The sequence below is a fragment of the Lissotriton vulgaris genome, chromosome 3_2 (genome assembly GCF_964263255.1).
Source record: "Lissotriton vulgaris chromosome 3_2, aLisVul1.2, whole genome shotgun sequence".
In the NCBI taxonomy this organism is placed as follows: domain Eukaryota; kingdom Metazoa; phylum Chordata; class Amphibia; order Caudata; family Salamandridae; genus Lissotriton; species Lissotriton vulgaris.
The window spans coordinates 225,849,187-225,866,170 of record NC_141690.1 but is presented as its reverse complement, the minus strand read 5'-3'; the positions used below and the strand labels follow the sequence as shown (position 1 = coordinate 225,866,170).

Sequence of the window (16,984 nt, the reverse complement as noted above, 5' to 3'; positions counted from 1 at the left end):
AGCTCCACTCTGAAGCTCCACTCTGCACTCTGAAGCTCCACTCTGAAGCTCCACTCTGCACTCTGAAGCTCCACTCTGAAGCTCCACTCTGCACTCTGAAGCTCCACTCTGAAGCTCCACTCTGAAGCTCCACTCTGAAGCTCCACTCTGAAGCTCCACTCTGAAGCTCCACTCTGAAGCTCCACTCTGAAGCTCCACTCTGAAGCTCCACTCTGAAGCTCCACTCTGAAGCTCCACTCTGAAGCTCCACTCTGAAGCTCCACTCTGAAGCTCCACTCTGAAGCTCCACTCTGAAGCTCCACTCTGAAGCTGCACTCTGAAGCTCCACTCTGAAGCTCCACTCTGAAGCTCCACTCTGAAGCTCCACTCTGAAGCTCCACTCTGAAGCTCCACTCTGAAGCTCCACTCTGAAGCTCCACTCTGAAGCTCCACTCTGAAGCTCCACTCTGCAGCTCCACTCTGCAGCTCCACTCTGAAGCTCCACTCTGAAGCTCCACTCTGCACTCTGAAGCTCCACTCTGAAGCTCCACTCTGCACTCTGAAGCTCCACTCTGAAGCTCCACTCTGAAGCTCCACTCTGAAGCTCCACTCTGAAGCTCCACTCTGAAGCTCCACTCTGAAGCTCCACTCTGAAGCTCCACTCTGAAGCTCCACTCTGAAGCTCCACTCTGAAGCTCCACTCTGAAGCTCCACTCTAAAGCTCCACTCTAAAGCTCCACTCTAAAGCTCCACTCTGAAGCTCCACTCTGAAGCTCCACTCTGAAGCTCCACTCTGAAGCTCCACTCTGAAGCTCCACTCTGAAGCTCCACTCTGCACTCTGAATGGTCAGACTCCAAACATCGGCCCTAATCACAATAGTATTATTTCACCTGCGTGAATATAAGTCTTTGAAATTCTGGCCAGTGGTAATACACACAAGTAATATAAAATTGTTGTTCCAAAGAGCATTAAATGGAAATAAAACAAGTACCAGACCCATTGACGCCTGCACCTTAAAAGTGAAACTGACTGAAGCAAGCGCCAGGGCCACGTTGAAAGAAAAAGCCACACACATTAGATGCAGTCAAGGCGCGCTCACGAACTCAGAAGGCACTCCACATGAACAACTACCAGACACATTGACGCCTGCACTTTGAAATGAAACAAAGTGAAACTGACTAAAGGAAGCGCACGGCCCATTAGATGCAGTCAAGGCGCGCTCACGAGGTCAAATCTCCAAAGGAGAAGCTCGTGACAGCCTGACTACAGCAGAAAAAGCTCGTAACAGTCTGATGTCCACAATATTCCCAGAAAAGTGGCAACATAAGTTGTCTCGCATAGACAGCAAAAGCTTCGCTTTTGCTTTCGTCTAGGCGAGACCTAAAAAGAGGTCTCCTGAAGCAAGTCCAGTCAACCCAAGCCCATAAAGCCCTCTGGCACATTTTCACTCCAACTTATCCCAGTGATCTGAATTCTGTCTATAAAATCAATAATGCTTCCACACAGTAGCAAGTCCATGTGCACACCGAGCCCACATCCAGATGGACGAAATGCAATCTTCCATTCACACAGCATAATAAAATAAAACTAACCAAATCTAAAGATTCAGTATTTATCCCCGCACATTCCTTTGAAGTTTGATTTCTGCACCTCTATTTTATAACCAACGTGCCTTCTGAACTATAAGCCACTTTAGTGAAAGGTGCCAGAACAAGGCTGATGTACAGCAGGCCTCATTAAAGTATATACCAAGTCTGTGCCTTCAGATTATCTTTTTGTCATATATCCAGAGTATGGAAATTTGGCATTAGATATCTGGAACCATATAAGGAGTATTGGGCTTGTTTTTTTGACTCATACATTTGAGAAAATCATGTGCCGGAAAAGAGAATTATTTGTAACAGTTTTTGCTTTAAAATTAATATTGTGCACGTAATATAACAAGGTTTCTTACTGGAACACATGGATGTCTGTTGCACAAATTAAAGAAAGCACTCAAATAATCAGCCCTACAGGCTTACTGCTAAATTCATTTTCCATCAAAACAGAGCTATGTAGTTGTGTAAATCTGGTTGTTTTTTCTAGTGCTCTTACTGATGCTAATTACATGGGTGCTAATTAGTTCTCTTCCACATGTTCTTAAATGAGCAAGAAAAAATTCTTACTCATTCAGTATATTAACAATTGCAATCCCAAGTGTAAAAACCACTTTCGCCCAACTGAAGGAAATTCCTCACTTCCAGGTGCCTCTAGTCAGTGCTGTGGGTCATCCACTTTACTTGTCAAACCCAAGAGTACAGATTCAATTTCTTAATCCACCATGGAAAAGGACAGAAAAGAATAAAATCTGCCACACTCAGCTCTGAATACCATCTCATCCAGATTAAGAGTATTTTTCAGTAGATTTTGCTCTCTCCAATTACCTAGCAATGCAATGTCAAACCCGGGTGCGTCTGACCAAAGGGTCTCCCCCTTCTCCAATGAGATAACTAGCTATAAATCACTTTAGAAAAATACTTCCAGGCTCCTCTGCAAGCTATAAAGAGATACTTCAATGCCGCCATTCAAATGCCTTCACTGGAAAATAAATGGTTATTTCCTTGCATTCATAATTCTTCTCACCAGGACTCAACCAAAAATCAAACTCTTGCCACCTGCTAATGTGTCCCCATGTAAATTCTTTGACAATCAAATAACTCATGCCACACACAAAAATCTCAGATCATACTTCGACCGCAAGCCGAACGATTAATCTACGAAAAAATATTTCTACTTTATGCTACACATCGGCGTCAATTGCCAAAACATTGCTGCAGAAGCGACATGAGCTAATAACCACCGTTAGTTCCTTTACCACCTTTTTCATTTGAATTGAGTGTGTACATGCAATATGTTTTAGTGCTTCTTATCTGGGAGATTGTCAAATCTCCAATGCCTGCGACAGGGAGATTCGTGGCGTTGGCTCATAAATTTATTTATCAGAAAGGTGAGCACTGGCTTTTTTTCAATGCCATTAGCTACTCCAAACGCTCCTTAGGCTGCTCCAACTCCTTTATCTGTCTCAGCAGGGATCGCTCTAGATCTTAGAAGTGAACGAGGACCAGGATCTGTTTTGAAGACATTTTTAATTTTCACTGTTACACGCAAAGCCCTACTGCACTCTATGCCGGCATCCCTAAAATCCATTTTTTAACACTGAATATGGACCAAATAACTTTTGGGACAACATGATAAACACATTTCTATGGAAGGAAAAAAGACCCAGGATAAGCCTGCAGAAGCTAAATCTGAAAAAAAGCCTAGGGGGGCTAAACATTACAAGCTTCAGAATATTCCAAACAGCATGCTTAGCAAAACAGGGAGCCCACTGGCTCATCCCTAACAAGGAATACATACCGGTGTGGCTAACACTGGAGAGGGCGATCATTGGCGGACTAGACCCTATAGCCATGCTCACAGCAAACAAACACCCAGAGGGAAAAAACATTATCCTGAAGAACACAAAGGCCGACCTACTAAAAGTAGACAAAAAGATGGAACAGACAATCAGGAACACTAGGTATGAATCCATCTGGTTCAACTCTAAGGTCCAATACAAAGGGAAAACTCTAGCCAACAGCACCTGGTACGGGAAAGGAATCTCAACCCCAACACAACTCGAAGGAAACAAACACCACTAACATTCGAAGCCCTAAAACAAGCCCATAACCTACCAACGGCCGAGTTCTATGAATTTCTCAAAATTAGAGCGGCCATCACAAAAGCAAACTTAGACAAAAAGATCCCCTCCATCATACAATACATGCATAACCTGAACAAGATAGGCCACCAGACCTCGCACATATACAAACTCCTGAGCCCTGCCACATCAAACCTCAACACCAAGGTAGTAGGGTTCTGGGAGACACTGATCGCGAGACAACTGAGCGAGAGGGAAAAATGCCGCCTATGGCTTGCAGCATCCCAGAACAAGGTCTCCCCCAGGTGGCACAAACTAAATATTGGCTACTACACAGGGTCTACAGGACACCGGCCCGCCTAGCGGAGGTCGGAGTCAGAGACCACGACACCTGCTGGAACTGCCAAAAAGAGAGGCGACCTCAGCCACCTGATTTTCTACTGCACCAAAGTAAGGAATTTTTGGAGCTAAATCAGAGACTTCATCACTAAGGTAGCAGGGAGAGAAATACAACCAGGCTTTGCGGGGCTAGCCACTGCATTTATGGTTACAGATTTAGACTCCAAGGGGGACAGCGACCTGATAGACCTTCCCCTTACCACAGCAGTCAAGACAATACTGGCGAAATGGAAAGATACAGGGAAGGCGACCTTCAAAAGTTGGGTCAACTGGTTCACCTTCCTCAGAGGGGCAGACAATATAATGGCACTACACGCACCCAACCACACAGCAATGGGCGAAATGTGGGCCTCGCTGGATAGACACCTGGGGACAATTAAACCCACAAACAAACCCCCATAGAAGCCCTCATACTCGGCCCACCAAAGCCAAAAAGAACTAGTAAACAGCACTGGACCATCACCGCAGAGAATCATCAAACATCTTAACGCTCTGCCTCCGCAAGACCCTATCACCCCCCCTCCCCCGCACCTCCTCTCTTTCTTCTTTCCTTTTAGTGGGGGTATAACATGGTAACCGAGAACCATTTACGCCAGCCAGCAACTCAAGGAATGTCGATTTAATTAACCCATACGAGCCACTACGATTAATGTAACCCCGAAGGCGACTGTACGCACCCTCACGCACCACTGCTACTGTATATATCCATATAATCTTCAATAAAATACTTTGAAATAAAAAAAAAGTCTATCTGACCTACCTGTCCTATATACACTGCAAGAGAAGCAATCTATGCAACAGCACCCCTTGACTGCTCTCACTTTAAATCCTATGTAACGTCTTGCTTATACACTTTAATAACCATACATTTACACCATGTCAAAACAAAACTACCACAACTGGATTTGTAATTTAAAATAACTATTTGCGAGGATGAGCATATGTGGGGATTAAGCAATCTACAAAGCCTACAATGAATCAAATCTACAAAAATAGCCATAAACTTACCTGGGTATTCTATTTAATTTTTTGAAGAGTTGCAGCATTTTCCTGGTAAAGACAAAAGGCATATTGTGTAAAATTCTAATGCAGAAAAAACGTACATGTGAATGGATGAAATGTATTAATTGATGAAAAATGTTCGATATAAAATAGTGGTAAACTCACTCTTCAGCTATTTCCAAGCTCACCAAAAGACACATTCTCTCCAAGGGTACTATGTTCCATCCTGAGATTGAAGTCAAAATCTGGCATTTCAAGACAATGCCTGAGTTACGCAGGCCCAAACCAACAGTATTCCAAGGGGCGCTTCAGGTCAGTTTGACATCTCAATAACCTAGCCACAGCTTCGGTAACAGTCAAAGCCCACAACCTGCACATCTAAACTATACACTTCTATTTCATAACAACTTTAACACCTTATCCAGAATATGTTCCTCAGGCTCCTTTAAGGACGTCAGTCCACACTTGGCTATCTTTAACCGCATAACACTCTTCTACTAAAAACTGAACTCTGCATAGTGGCCAAGTCTCACTGAAAATATCAAGATTAGAACTTACGTTTCTCATGCAATTGGCCTGGAAAAAAGCAAAACTGTGATTGGGCCTGAAGAGCATCCTGCTACCCCAAATCTCAAACTGCAAATCACGCAGATGTGTGTTGCCTTACGTTACCCAACAGACAGGCCATAACACAAACACCTCGCAGCAGTCATTATTGATTTGTATCCCTAGTTAATGGACAGGGTACCTAGATAATTTAGAGATGCCCAAGCTGGCTAAGCAGGTCTATATTCATGCATGGCAATTAGGCCTATTTGACCAGACATATGCTCAATTCACTTGGTAATATCCAAGTCTCTGGAAAGAGCAGCGAGACAATAAATGTCTGAACCCATGACGGCAATGGTCCCTTCCCAACCATATTGCTTAATCAGAAAAACGATAAACTACTTCATATAGCAAAGTACAGTACAAGATTTTTAGTCAACATAAAATGCTCTTTGTGAGTACCATCTATCTCAAGCAGCTTATGTCTAACTTTTGAAATCAGTATAAAATAAACTGAAATCTAGCTTACCAAGCTTCCTCTGTTCTTCCAGCCCTTGAAAGCAAAGTGGCAGTGTTTGCCAAACTGCTGCTTGTCCACTCCATCGGTGCTCGCTTCTTGTCTCTGATCTCATAGGCAGCTTTTATATCAAGAGCAGTATCAGCAAATGCAGCCTGGATCTTAAGAATTTTGGAAATGTCACAATAATCAGACTGAGCATTCAGAAATTCAAACAATTAATATCTAGATTAGAAATTATTTGGCATGTTGGCAAAGTGGTTATGAGTTGTTGTCAATTTCATAGGTCTTCCCAAGATCCACAGATCAAAGTGGCAGATGTACAAAGAGACTGGTCACAAAGTGTAGACGCAAACTGTGCACCATTTGAGACCGGTCTGATTTTGTGGTACCACATGTGTAGTAATAAGTTGGGTGAGGGAGGTTTAAGGAGAGCAATTACAATCCGAAATCATTGATAAGTCTTATTGCGATTTATTGTCTCTCCAATTCCGTCCATATTCCAATGTTGCAAAACTGCTTTTTTTATTCGGAAAGGCTGTTCCGATTTACAAAAGGCATTTAGTAAATCCTCAGATGTAAGTTTGCAGCATTAAACTTTGTGATTTGCAAACTGCAGGCTGTGCAACCACAAAATCCTTTAGTACATGCAGATCATATTCCTTCGATCTTTGCAGTAGAAGAAATACGACCACTCTCCAAAATACCATATTTATTTTGTAAAAGGAAACATTAAGGAAAAAAGAAATCCCCATCACACAAGTTCCCTGAACCATTTTTCATATTTTCAGGATAACGAGAGGAATCATTACTTCTCAAATCAGCTGCAATCACTGCTTTCTGTCAATAGTTTGTTGCACAAAACACAAATCATATGTCCAGGCGTTAACTATAGGAGATGTTTATTCATTATGGAACAACGTAATTTTAATACAGTATTTTCTAGCCAAGCATTAACAAATTTTAAGGCCTTTTGCAAGCTCTAGGTACATTAACAGCACTACGGAGTGCAGCAGAGGAAAAGCAATAGATACACCCAATTCAATGCAGTCATGGTGGAAAATGTATAAAGTGGAGCTGTGTTTCCATGTTCTAAATACAAATACTTGGCCAATAACTATGTAATATGTTGTACAAACATTTTGAACAGTTGTTTAGAAAGGTTACAATTCTAGTAACCAAAAGGCATACAAATGTGCATGATTTTTTACTTCAAACATCCCACACACCTTCAGGGTAAAAAGAACAGATTGCACAAGGCACAAGTATACAGATCTTTTTAGAACTTCCAGATGTGACTTAGAGAATGAGACTCACAATCAGCTGTCATGATCCAACTGATGTCCCTACCCCTGCTCCACCTTTTAGAATCTTAAGATTTGTAAAGTGCATTCACAAATGTCCAGACAATTTATAAATTTTTCAGATCGGTCGATACAAACAACTCCTAACCAGATCATCCGATCCTCACAACTATAACTTTAGAGGGATGTGTGTGGCTGCAAAAATGTATGCTTATGTACTAGTTGGGGGTCTCTAACCAGTTGACCACAAGCTACCAGTGGCTCGCAGAAACCTTCAGAGTAGCTCCCTCCCTTGAGTTCATTTTTAACTAAGAACCTTAATAAATAAATGTGTTTTCCTTTTAAATTTAAGTAAAGGCTATTCCTATTTCACATTATCAGGCTGCAGATAGAGCTTGATAATGAGCAGTGCTCCACTCCGATTTATGACCTATGTGGGTCCCAGAAGTTGAGAACTGAAGCACCCAGGTTTTTAACTCTTAAATGTCATTCTCAACTCAATATTGGAGCACGAGAACAAAATGATATTTATGAATGCTTTTAAATGAGAGAAAATTAAAATGAAGAGTTAAGTTAATGATTCAGTTAACTCTTCATTTACATTTTTCCCTTTCCAAAGTGCAACATTTACAAACAGCAGGCATCTTGCTCCCAGTGGCTGGTAGACACAGTGCCATGTTTATAACTCAGAAATAGTCATTTTCTATTAAATGGGAGAAATTTAAAATTAAGAAAAACATTTCTATGAAATATTGTCTTAGTGCTTTTCTCTACTTTAAATTAAGCCAATGAAGTCCTAACCTTTTATGAAGCATGTTACTTCCCTTTAAATTCCTCCCATTTAAACAAAAGACTGTATTTTCCGGTTATAAATATGGCATCATGCCTACTGGCCACCGGGAGTATTATGCCTGCTGTATGCAAGAACACTTTGACAAGGGAGAAAAATAAAATGATGAGTTTTATGTAATTAAACAGGGGGTGGTGATGGACAGAGTTTCTGAATTAAGCAGAATACTCTCACCCAGTGAAAGAATTGGCTTGGTAGTTTGGTTTGCCCTGTTCCCATGATGCACTGGGCCAGGGACAGACTAATTTGCATATAGCCAGGTTCTGAGCTGGGATGGTGCCGTGAGCTAAAACACGGTGTTGGATTAAGCCCTGATCTCTTGACTGGGTGAGAGTATTCTGCTTAATTCAGAAACTCTGTCCATCACCACCCTCAGTTGTTTAATGAGTTTTATGTAATGCATATTAAAATAAAATTTACTTTTCAGTTGAACTTTCTACCATTTCAAAGTGTCGCATTTACACACAGCAGGCATCTTGCTCCCAGTGGCTGTTAAACACGTTGCCATAGTTATACCTGAAAAATACAGCCATTTTTTTAAATAAGAGAAATTTAAAGTGCAGAAAAAGGTTCCTTATGAGGAACGTTTTTGCAGAGCATTTTTCTGCACTTTAAATGCCTTAAAAAAAAGAAAAAAAAGGTTGTATGTTTTTTGTAGTACATGTAACTGTGCCACATAGGGCAAAATGTATGTCCTGTGTCACAAGTACATACAACATAGGCTCTCTGTCACCGATACACAAATAGCCCATTCATTCCCACACGTTCATACATCCCCACAGACCATGCAGAGGGCAGCCCTATCATACTAACAGTATCAGTCTCCATGGACATTAGGTTTAAAGTCAATGACAGGGACATGGCGACATGGCCAAGATGGCAGCAGGATAAGACACATTTCCTCATCTCTCCTGCCTGCCAGCGGCCCAGCACATCAGCCCTGACCTGTCCAGCAAGAGGAAAGGAATTTGAAATAGGCCCTTGCCTGGAAACCAGAGGCACCGGGGCTAAGCAGTGGGAGGCCTCAGTTGCTATGCAGATAGCCAAGCACAGGACCCCGGATGGCAGGGGGCCTAGGAGCACGGTTGATCCATTGAAAAGCTTTGCAGCGACCGGCCCAGAAGTCATGGAGAGGCTTGTCGGGAGTTGCTGATCGGCGGATACCGGACCCCACAGTGAAGTCCGCAGCAGGGGCCGGGGGCACTATCGGAAACTGCCCGGGGTTAAGCGCAAGCATCGCGGCCCAGGGGGCTGGGCCAGCCTTCACTCTGTGGCCAGCTGCCCCTCGCCGGCATTTGGAGCTCGCCCATCCCCCTCTAACATCTTAGGAAGGCCCGGAGAGCAACTGCCCCAAGCCGAAGAGAATCCCGGCTGGTGGTGACAGGCCGCAGCGGGAGCGGAGATGCGGAGAGGCTCCCTGGGAGGCATTGTGTAGTATTGCTTGTGTTGGAGCAGAGGAGCCGAGCCTGAGGAGAACAACTTCGTCCTGGACCTGCTTGGCTACGTGCATGTGCCCGCCCGGGTCTGTGAAGGCAACGTCCTGGGACCTCATGGCTTTTGTCAGTGCGCAGTGAGGGCCGCGGGGCCGGGAACACCCAATCCCGAAGAGACTATGTGAAAAGGGATTGCAGGAGGCCAGAAAGCTCGAGGGTAACGGACTGGGCCTGAGCGCCTGGCTGAGGCTTAACTGGATTGCATTGAGCTGTAGTGGTGCCTTCAAAGGGACAAGATTCCATGCCTCACCTGCGGAGGGGGAGAGGAGGATATGCTCACAGCAATAAGTCGAAGTGGCACCATTTACCAGGCTTGTGTGCGGTGGTGCAACTGTAATTTGTCCCCTGGGTGTGGCCTCGCCCCTTGCTTTAAGCCTAGAAGACTTTTGAACCATGTGGGAAGTGAGAACTGCGCCTAGGGCCTGCGCCGCTGGATCATTATTGTGGGACCCTTAGTGCTGAACAGTACATAGGGAGTTCCTTCTTGACCGACGGCCTCCACTGGCTTGACCGACGGCCTCCACCTGCGAGGCGTTTACAGAGGAGAGACCTGTCCGGAACTGTCGTCCCCATTTCCTCTTGAAAACTCGTTTTGGGGTCTCTCTGGGTGGTGGCAGGTCAGTACGGACCCACAGAGTGATGCGTTTGGAAAGTCCTATAACAACTGATGCCCACAATGTCAACTAGCCGCACCAAGAAAGACCGCACTCTCAAGGAGATGGTCACATGTCTGACCAGGGACTTATCCGGCGACCACCCCTTTGCCCCATCAGATTACCTGCGGTGCCAGGATGAGGGCATGGTGGAGGAGCCAGTGACGCACTCCTTCTTGAAATCCCTATTCACAACTTTGAGAGATGACCTACAGGCGGTCAAATGAAACCTTTCCCAGGATATTAAAGAAATTAGAATGGTTGTGGACTCGCTGGGGGCTGCGTTGAAGCTCTGGAAGACAAGTGAGATGGCCAGGAGGAATAACCCTAATCCCTCCAGCAGGAGGTCATCCGCCTCTGTGAGCAACATAGATGTGCAGGCCCACATAGAGGGCATTGGAACAATGTTTGAATACCGGCAGAGCTACAAAAGCAGAGGGGGAGGGCATCTTTAGTACATTAGGGACCTCTTCTGTCACATCCTAGGGGCGCCTACAGAGAATGAAATAAAGATTGACCAAGCACACCGTGCTGGACTGTTGCGCTCGAGTACAGCCCTCCCAGCAGACATTCTAGTATGTGTGCACAATTTCCAGGTCAATGAGGAAATATTACGCAAAGCTTGGGTGGGAGAAGCACCCTATCTCCCCTTCAGAGACCAGACTCTGACACTCTCAAGACCTAGCAGAAATCACACTGCAGAAACGAAGAGAGTATTAGCCTGTCACCATACACCTGCGAGGCAAGGGGGAGGTGAAATTAGGGGCAGACTTCACACTTACCATCTCACGCTGGGGGGGGTGAAGTCTTTAGTGGTGGGCTCTAATTATTCTCTGAATGACTAGCAGGACGCATTTCTGCACACTGCACTGGCATAGGTGCTGTCTACTACTTAGAGGAGGGTATTGATGGGGAGTGGGACCTAAACTTAGAATTCGATAATGTTCTAGATAGATCAGCTCAGAGGCACGGGCATGCAGGGGCACTGTTGGAGGGAGGACACAAGTGGCTGAGAGACCTAGGCCTACGAGCTCCATCGAGGCCCTTCCATCCACAAGCACACAAATACTCCTTTTTTCTAACACACATAAAACGGATGCAAGGTTAATTTACTTATTAGGCACGAAAGATACATACACTCATCACAAAGACGGAAATACTCACAGCGGCGCTCTCAGATCACACTGCGGTGACACTCGCTATCCCTCCCTCTGTTGGAGCACCCCACCCACCGGTGGAGACTGTGAGAAACTATGCTACAATGTCATGAGGTGGTGGCACAGATTCAACGAGCCATCACCGAGTACCTTGCACATAATTTTCCAGCGCAATAGTGTGGGAAACACTCAAACAGAATATGGGGGAAGGGACTCATCATGATTTCAGCTGCTGACAATACAGGCCGAAAAGAGAAATGGAAGACCCTCACCAAACAAGTCAAAGAGCTTGAACGCATACTCCAATGTACGAGTTACCTGAGGGTTTGGCGTCAACTATCAGCCATTCGCTTTTAATTGATTTGGACTGGGCAGTGTACGCTGCCCTCTGCCTGCATTATTCCCTCTACGCTGGCGGGGATAAATGTGCCCGGCTTCTAGCAAACAAGCTATGCGCTCAGCGGCAGGCTTTGGGTGTATCCTCTAAAAGCACATCGGGGCAGAGGTTTGAAGTTGGCTACAGAGGACAGAGTCATAGTGGATGCCTTTAGGGAATTCTATATACTCCTCTACTCTGGGCAACATCTAGACCAGGGGTCTTCAAACTGTGGGGCGCGACCCCCAGGGGGGCCGTGGAGCGATGTAAAGGGGGTCGCGCCTTCACAGTCATATTTCTTCCCAGGCCGAAGGGCTTCAGCCCCCCTCCTCCCTCGTGGTGTCTCTCGGCCTGGCTGCTGCTGCTGTGTAACTCGAGCTGGGGGCTTGGCTGGGCAGTGTCTGGAGTCATCTCCAGCAGGCCCGAGATTTTCACAGGTCTTTAAAGACCATTTGCATATTTACATGCCTTTGTTAACTGATTACAGAGGCTTAGTCTTTTTTCCTGGTTTCCGTACCCCCTGGGCCCCCACTGTGCCTGTTCCTTACATTTGTATTTCCCAATTACTGCTGTAGTGTGAAAATGTATTTAATGGAAAGGAATATAAAGTAGGGTTTGCCAAAAGAAAAATGCCTGTTGTTTTGTTTAAAGAGCCCGCAAAGATCTCCTCTTGACACTAAATAGACTTTTAAATACAAAAGTATCTATGCATTAGTTATGTGACTTTTCTGTCTTTTTTCTCTTTGTCAGTCAGGGATCATTGAGGCAGCCCTAGAACACAATTAAAAGTGCTTTCCATTTATATGTGTTGTTCGAAGTATGCACAGATAAGTGCTTAAAATACAGCTTTAGGTGTCTGCTTATTTTTGTACCGACTGTGCCATCAAAATAATCTGCTGGCAACCCTAACCATAGGACTGTAAGTTTGTTGCAGGATCAGCACATTATTTATTTCCTCCACCCTTGATCCCCGATTAATGCCGCAATAGTTTAACTTAGATCTTAAACCCTACGCCGCCGTCAAGAACACGCTGAATTACTTCAAGTGTATGGAAATGCACCCTGCATTCAGACAACTTGCTCCTCATTCTCGCCCTTCACTTTCACGCTCACCGTGCACTCACACTGATCACCCTGCACTCACACCATTCACCCTGCACTCACAGTAATCACAATGCCCTCACATTGATCCCCATGCACTCACAGAATTCACCAGCTCAACCTGCACTCACGGTGATCTCTCTGCACTCACATTGATCTCCATGCACTCACACCATTCACCCGCTCACCCTGCACTCACAGTGATCACTCTGCACTCACAATGCACTTGCGCTGTTCACCCTATACCTCACCCTGCAGTCACATAAGTACACTACTCATCCTGCACTCATGTGCTCCGGGCACACGAACACGAACGCGGAGGATAGTGCCCTGGTGGACTCTGGAGGACTTCTCTCGCGGACTAGACCCTCACTCCGTACCCTGCATCCTATCCACCCTTCATCTATGCTGGGAATGCTGTTGTTTGCTCGGACAGTTTGCGCTGGACTCTAGCCCTTCCCTCCGGACCCTTGCATCCCACCCACCCCTCCTCTATGCTGGTAGTGCTTCCAGTCACATCCCTCCTGTTAGGATAGAAGCCATGTGTATCCCCTCCCTGTCTTTATAACTAAAGCCTTAACGACTAATCGACTGTGAAACTGCTGGAATATAGCCATGTGTTCCCCTCCCCCGTGTGAAGTGATAACCCTACTCACTAGAGCAAAAAGAAATGTGTTCCTGAAATGTGTAACGTAACTGACTCTATGTAAAGTGCCCTGTAAAGGGGCAGCTGACATTCCAGGAGCCTAGTCCCGACAGCTCGACGACTTCGGAGGGTTGGAAGTGGTCCCCCGCTACACGGCGGAGGAGGGCTCTGGACATCGAATGCTGTCCTTGTAAAGCGCGCTGATAACCTAATCGGTTCAAGATCCTGAAATGTGCAACGTAACTGATTCTATGTAAACTGCTGTGATGACATGTAACTGTTGCTATGTAAAGCGCTCTGATAACCTAATCGGTTCAAGTTCGCGCTATAGAAAACTCTAAAAATAAATAAATAAATAAATGTGACACTTCACTCACCTGACCCCCTCACTGCTCAATAAGCAAGTCACTCAAACAAGCCCATCAGTAATCATACATTCATTCCTCCCATTCTGAACTTTCATCCGCACCCAAATTCATAAATTCATACGCCACCTCACTCACCCTGCAGTCACTCCTCTTACCCTACTCTCGCACTGTTGCATCGCTCACCGTGCACTCACACGGGCACTCTTGTCACCCACACAGTGTGCAGAGGGTTAATGTGCCTGCTACAAAGAACGTGTACCATGCAGATCACAGAACTGAGTTTGAATAAACTATGAGTAGTGCTATAAAAAAATGAAATGTTTCTCAGAAAGGTGCTATCGAGAGATGAGGTGCATTATTAAAGTGAGAGGCTGAATGCGGAGAGTTCAGATTTTGTAAAAAGGGGTGAAAGAAAATGGCCTGCAAAGTGAGAGAAGGATCCAGGGTTAGGAGAGAAGAGATGGATGGAAGGGAGGGGATGAGAGGAAAGCTGCATGGGTAAACTGCTTAACTCTGCACAAAACCGCCAGGTTTTTAAGGGACCCCTGCCTCTCCTGGCTAGGGCCAGGTGAGCTTCTAATGTGGCAGCACATATTCCTGCTGAGTGGAAGGCCCTTCTCAAAGGTTGACTAGAAATCTTTCTGATGTTAATTGCTATATTTTGGTTATAAACGGGTAGTGATGGGGTGAAATCTTTCCTCAGTGTTACTGTGTGTAAAAAATGACAAAATAATAAAGCAATGCTATCACAAAATACGCGGCATCACATAACATCACTTACATTTTCTTCCCACACAATTTAGTCAAGCTTGTCGCGTAATTTGGTCGTCAATTGCCTCATAATTCTAGTAGCCCTGTCTACAGGATTAGAATTTTTTGTCAGGGGGGGGGGGGGGGGGGTCCTTACGCCTCAAAATGTTGACAGGGGGGTCTCGGCATCCAAAAGTTTGAAGACCTCTGATCTAGACCCCGCGGATAGCGGCCGGTATCGCCAATCTGCGCGCACAACCCCTCTCTCTCCAGATCAGTCGCGTAGAATGGGAGATACGCATAGAAGAAGTTATATCAGCTATTTCTCGCCTGAAACTTGCCAAGTCCCCGGGCCCGATGGTTACTCATCAGTCTTCTCCAAGACCTTCTGCCCCATCATTGCACCTATTTGGTTATTTAACTCCTTTGCCGTCCCAGGGGCAATACCGGCCTCGATGCTGGCCGCCTGTCGCCGTCATACCCAAACCCGGCAAAGAGAAGTCGCAGTGCAGTTCATACTGGCCCATTTCCCTCTTAAATGTGGATTTGAAAATGTTTATGGGCATTCTGGCTAGCAGGCTCAGCACATATATGCCTTCTATTGTCGATCAGAGACAAACGAGCAGCAATACCAAGCGTATTCTACATATTGTAGAGAAGGCCTCTCTTCCGCAGAGAGAACTCATACTCCTGGAGATTGAAGCTGAAAAGACTTCAATGGAGCCCACTGGCCTTTCCTGAGGCAGGTTTCTGCACATTTTGGATTGGGGGAGAATTTCAGGACACAGATTCTGAATTGCAATCATCTACCCATGGCGACGGTCCAGATGAATGGCCACACCTCTGCTCCTTTTCTGGGGCTGGGGGCTTAGGCATTCCAGACGTCCAATCGTACTACCAGGCTGGCCCAATTGCCTTACTTAGTGGAGTGAAATCTGAGAAGCACTCGTTGTTTCAAGACAGGGCGTTGGTGGGCAGGTCACTTTGAAAGGTTCCCTTCCTAAAAAAAAATTAATAGACCGCAGAATCTATACCTGTCCTTGATCACCAAGTGACTATGGTAGCATGGAACCAGACTAGTGTTCAGCGCAGACCGAATTCTTTTCCCTCAGTCATGTCCCCACTGTTTGACAACCCGGACTTTGCTTCGGGCGTGGGACCCGGGACGTTCGCAAGGTCGTGGCAACCGGACTGTCATCCTATGGATCATCAATTCAACGAGGAGGGAGTGATGCCTTTTACCCGAGTGCGCACAGATTGTGGACTCCCTGGAACCGAATGCCTCCATTATATGCAACTCCATTGGATTCTACACCTACACAATACGACTAACTCACACTGACATCTCATCCATTACAAGAAGTGGCTGATCACCAAAACATTGGATAAAAGACTCTGAGATATATGTACTCCTGAACCAACATAACAAATTCATGTACAAACCAGTCAGACCAGATAGGAAAGGGTCCTAGGGAGGCAGCTCAGTGACACGGAATAGGAGGAGATATACTACAAAGCTAGGAACACACCCAGCAATGTGGCACTCACTGAAAAACTCACAACGTAGTTACGTACTGGTACTACACTCCTGTATGCCGCATAGAGTCAACCAGGCTCGAAGTGGGGATTGATGGTGGTGTTGAGGGGACAGCCGGCCCTAGTCCATATACTTTGGGAGCGTCCGCGGCTCCTACCCTACTGGGCACAAGGGCTTAATTATATAGATTGCCACCTTAATATACAATTGCTTAGATTTTCCACGTATACAATCTTGGGTCTGCCTAACCCCTTAACATACTCCCTTAAGTCCGGCAGGGGAAACAGATCGGCTTAGTGCTGGGGGAAGCCAAACAGAATATTCTCATGCACTGGGGTACTTCGCAGGTCCCCACCCACACTGGGTGGTACCACAGGCTATGGCACATCCTAGGTATGGGAAATATCTTGTTACACTTTCCAACCAGGGTGCCTCCTTTAAGGACTTATGGCACCCTTCACTGTCTTTGATCTCACAAGACTTTAGGGAATGGACTTGCCCCAAATACCTCCGCCTCCTACGACTACCGGAGACAGACTTGTAGCCCTAACCAAATCACCTAGAAGCAATTAATGCGTGTGGTTATTTTATGCTTGTTTAAAGATAACAAGTGAGTGGAGGGG

General features: G+C 45.5%; 1 protein-coding gene across 1 annotated transcript in view; it reads right to left on the bottom strand.

Moving 5' to 3' along the window:
* The window catches only part of PTCD3 (pentatricopeptide repeat domain 3), a 185,949-nt gene that overhangs the window by 11,205 nt on the left and 157,760 nt on the right, over positions 1–16,984 (bottom strand). The window contains exons 21-22 of the mRNA XM_086964253.1: positions 6,139–6,287; positions 5,067–5,108 (exon numbers count right to left, since the gene is read on the bottom strand). Of these exons, the coding sequence (XP_086820379.1) occupies positions 5,067–5,108; positions 6,139–6,287 (191 nt within the window). The remainder of the gene's footprint in view (positions 1–5,066; positions 5,109–6,138; positions 6,288–16,984) is intronic.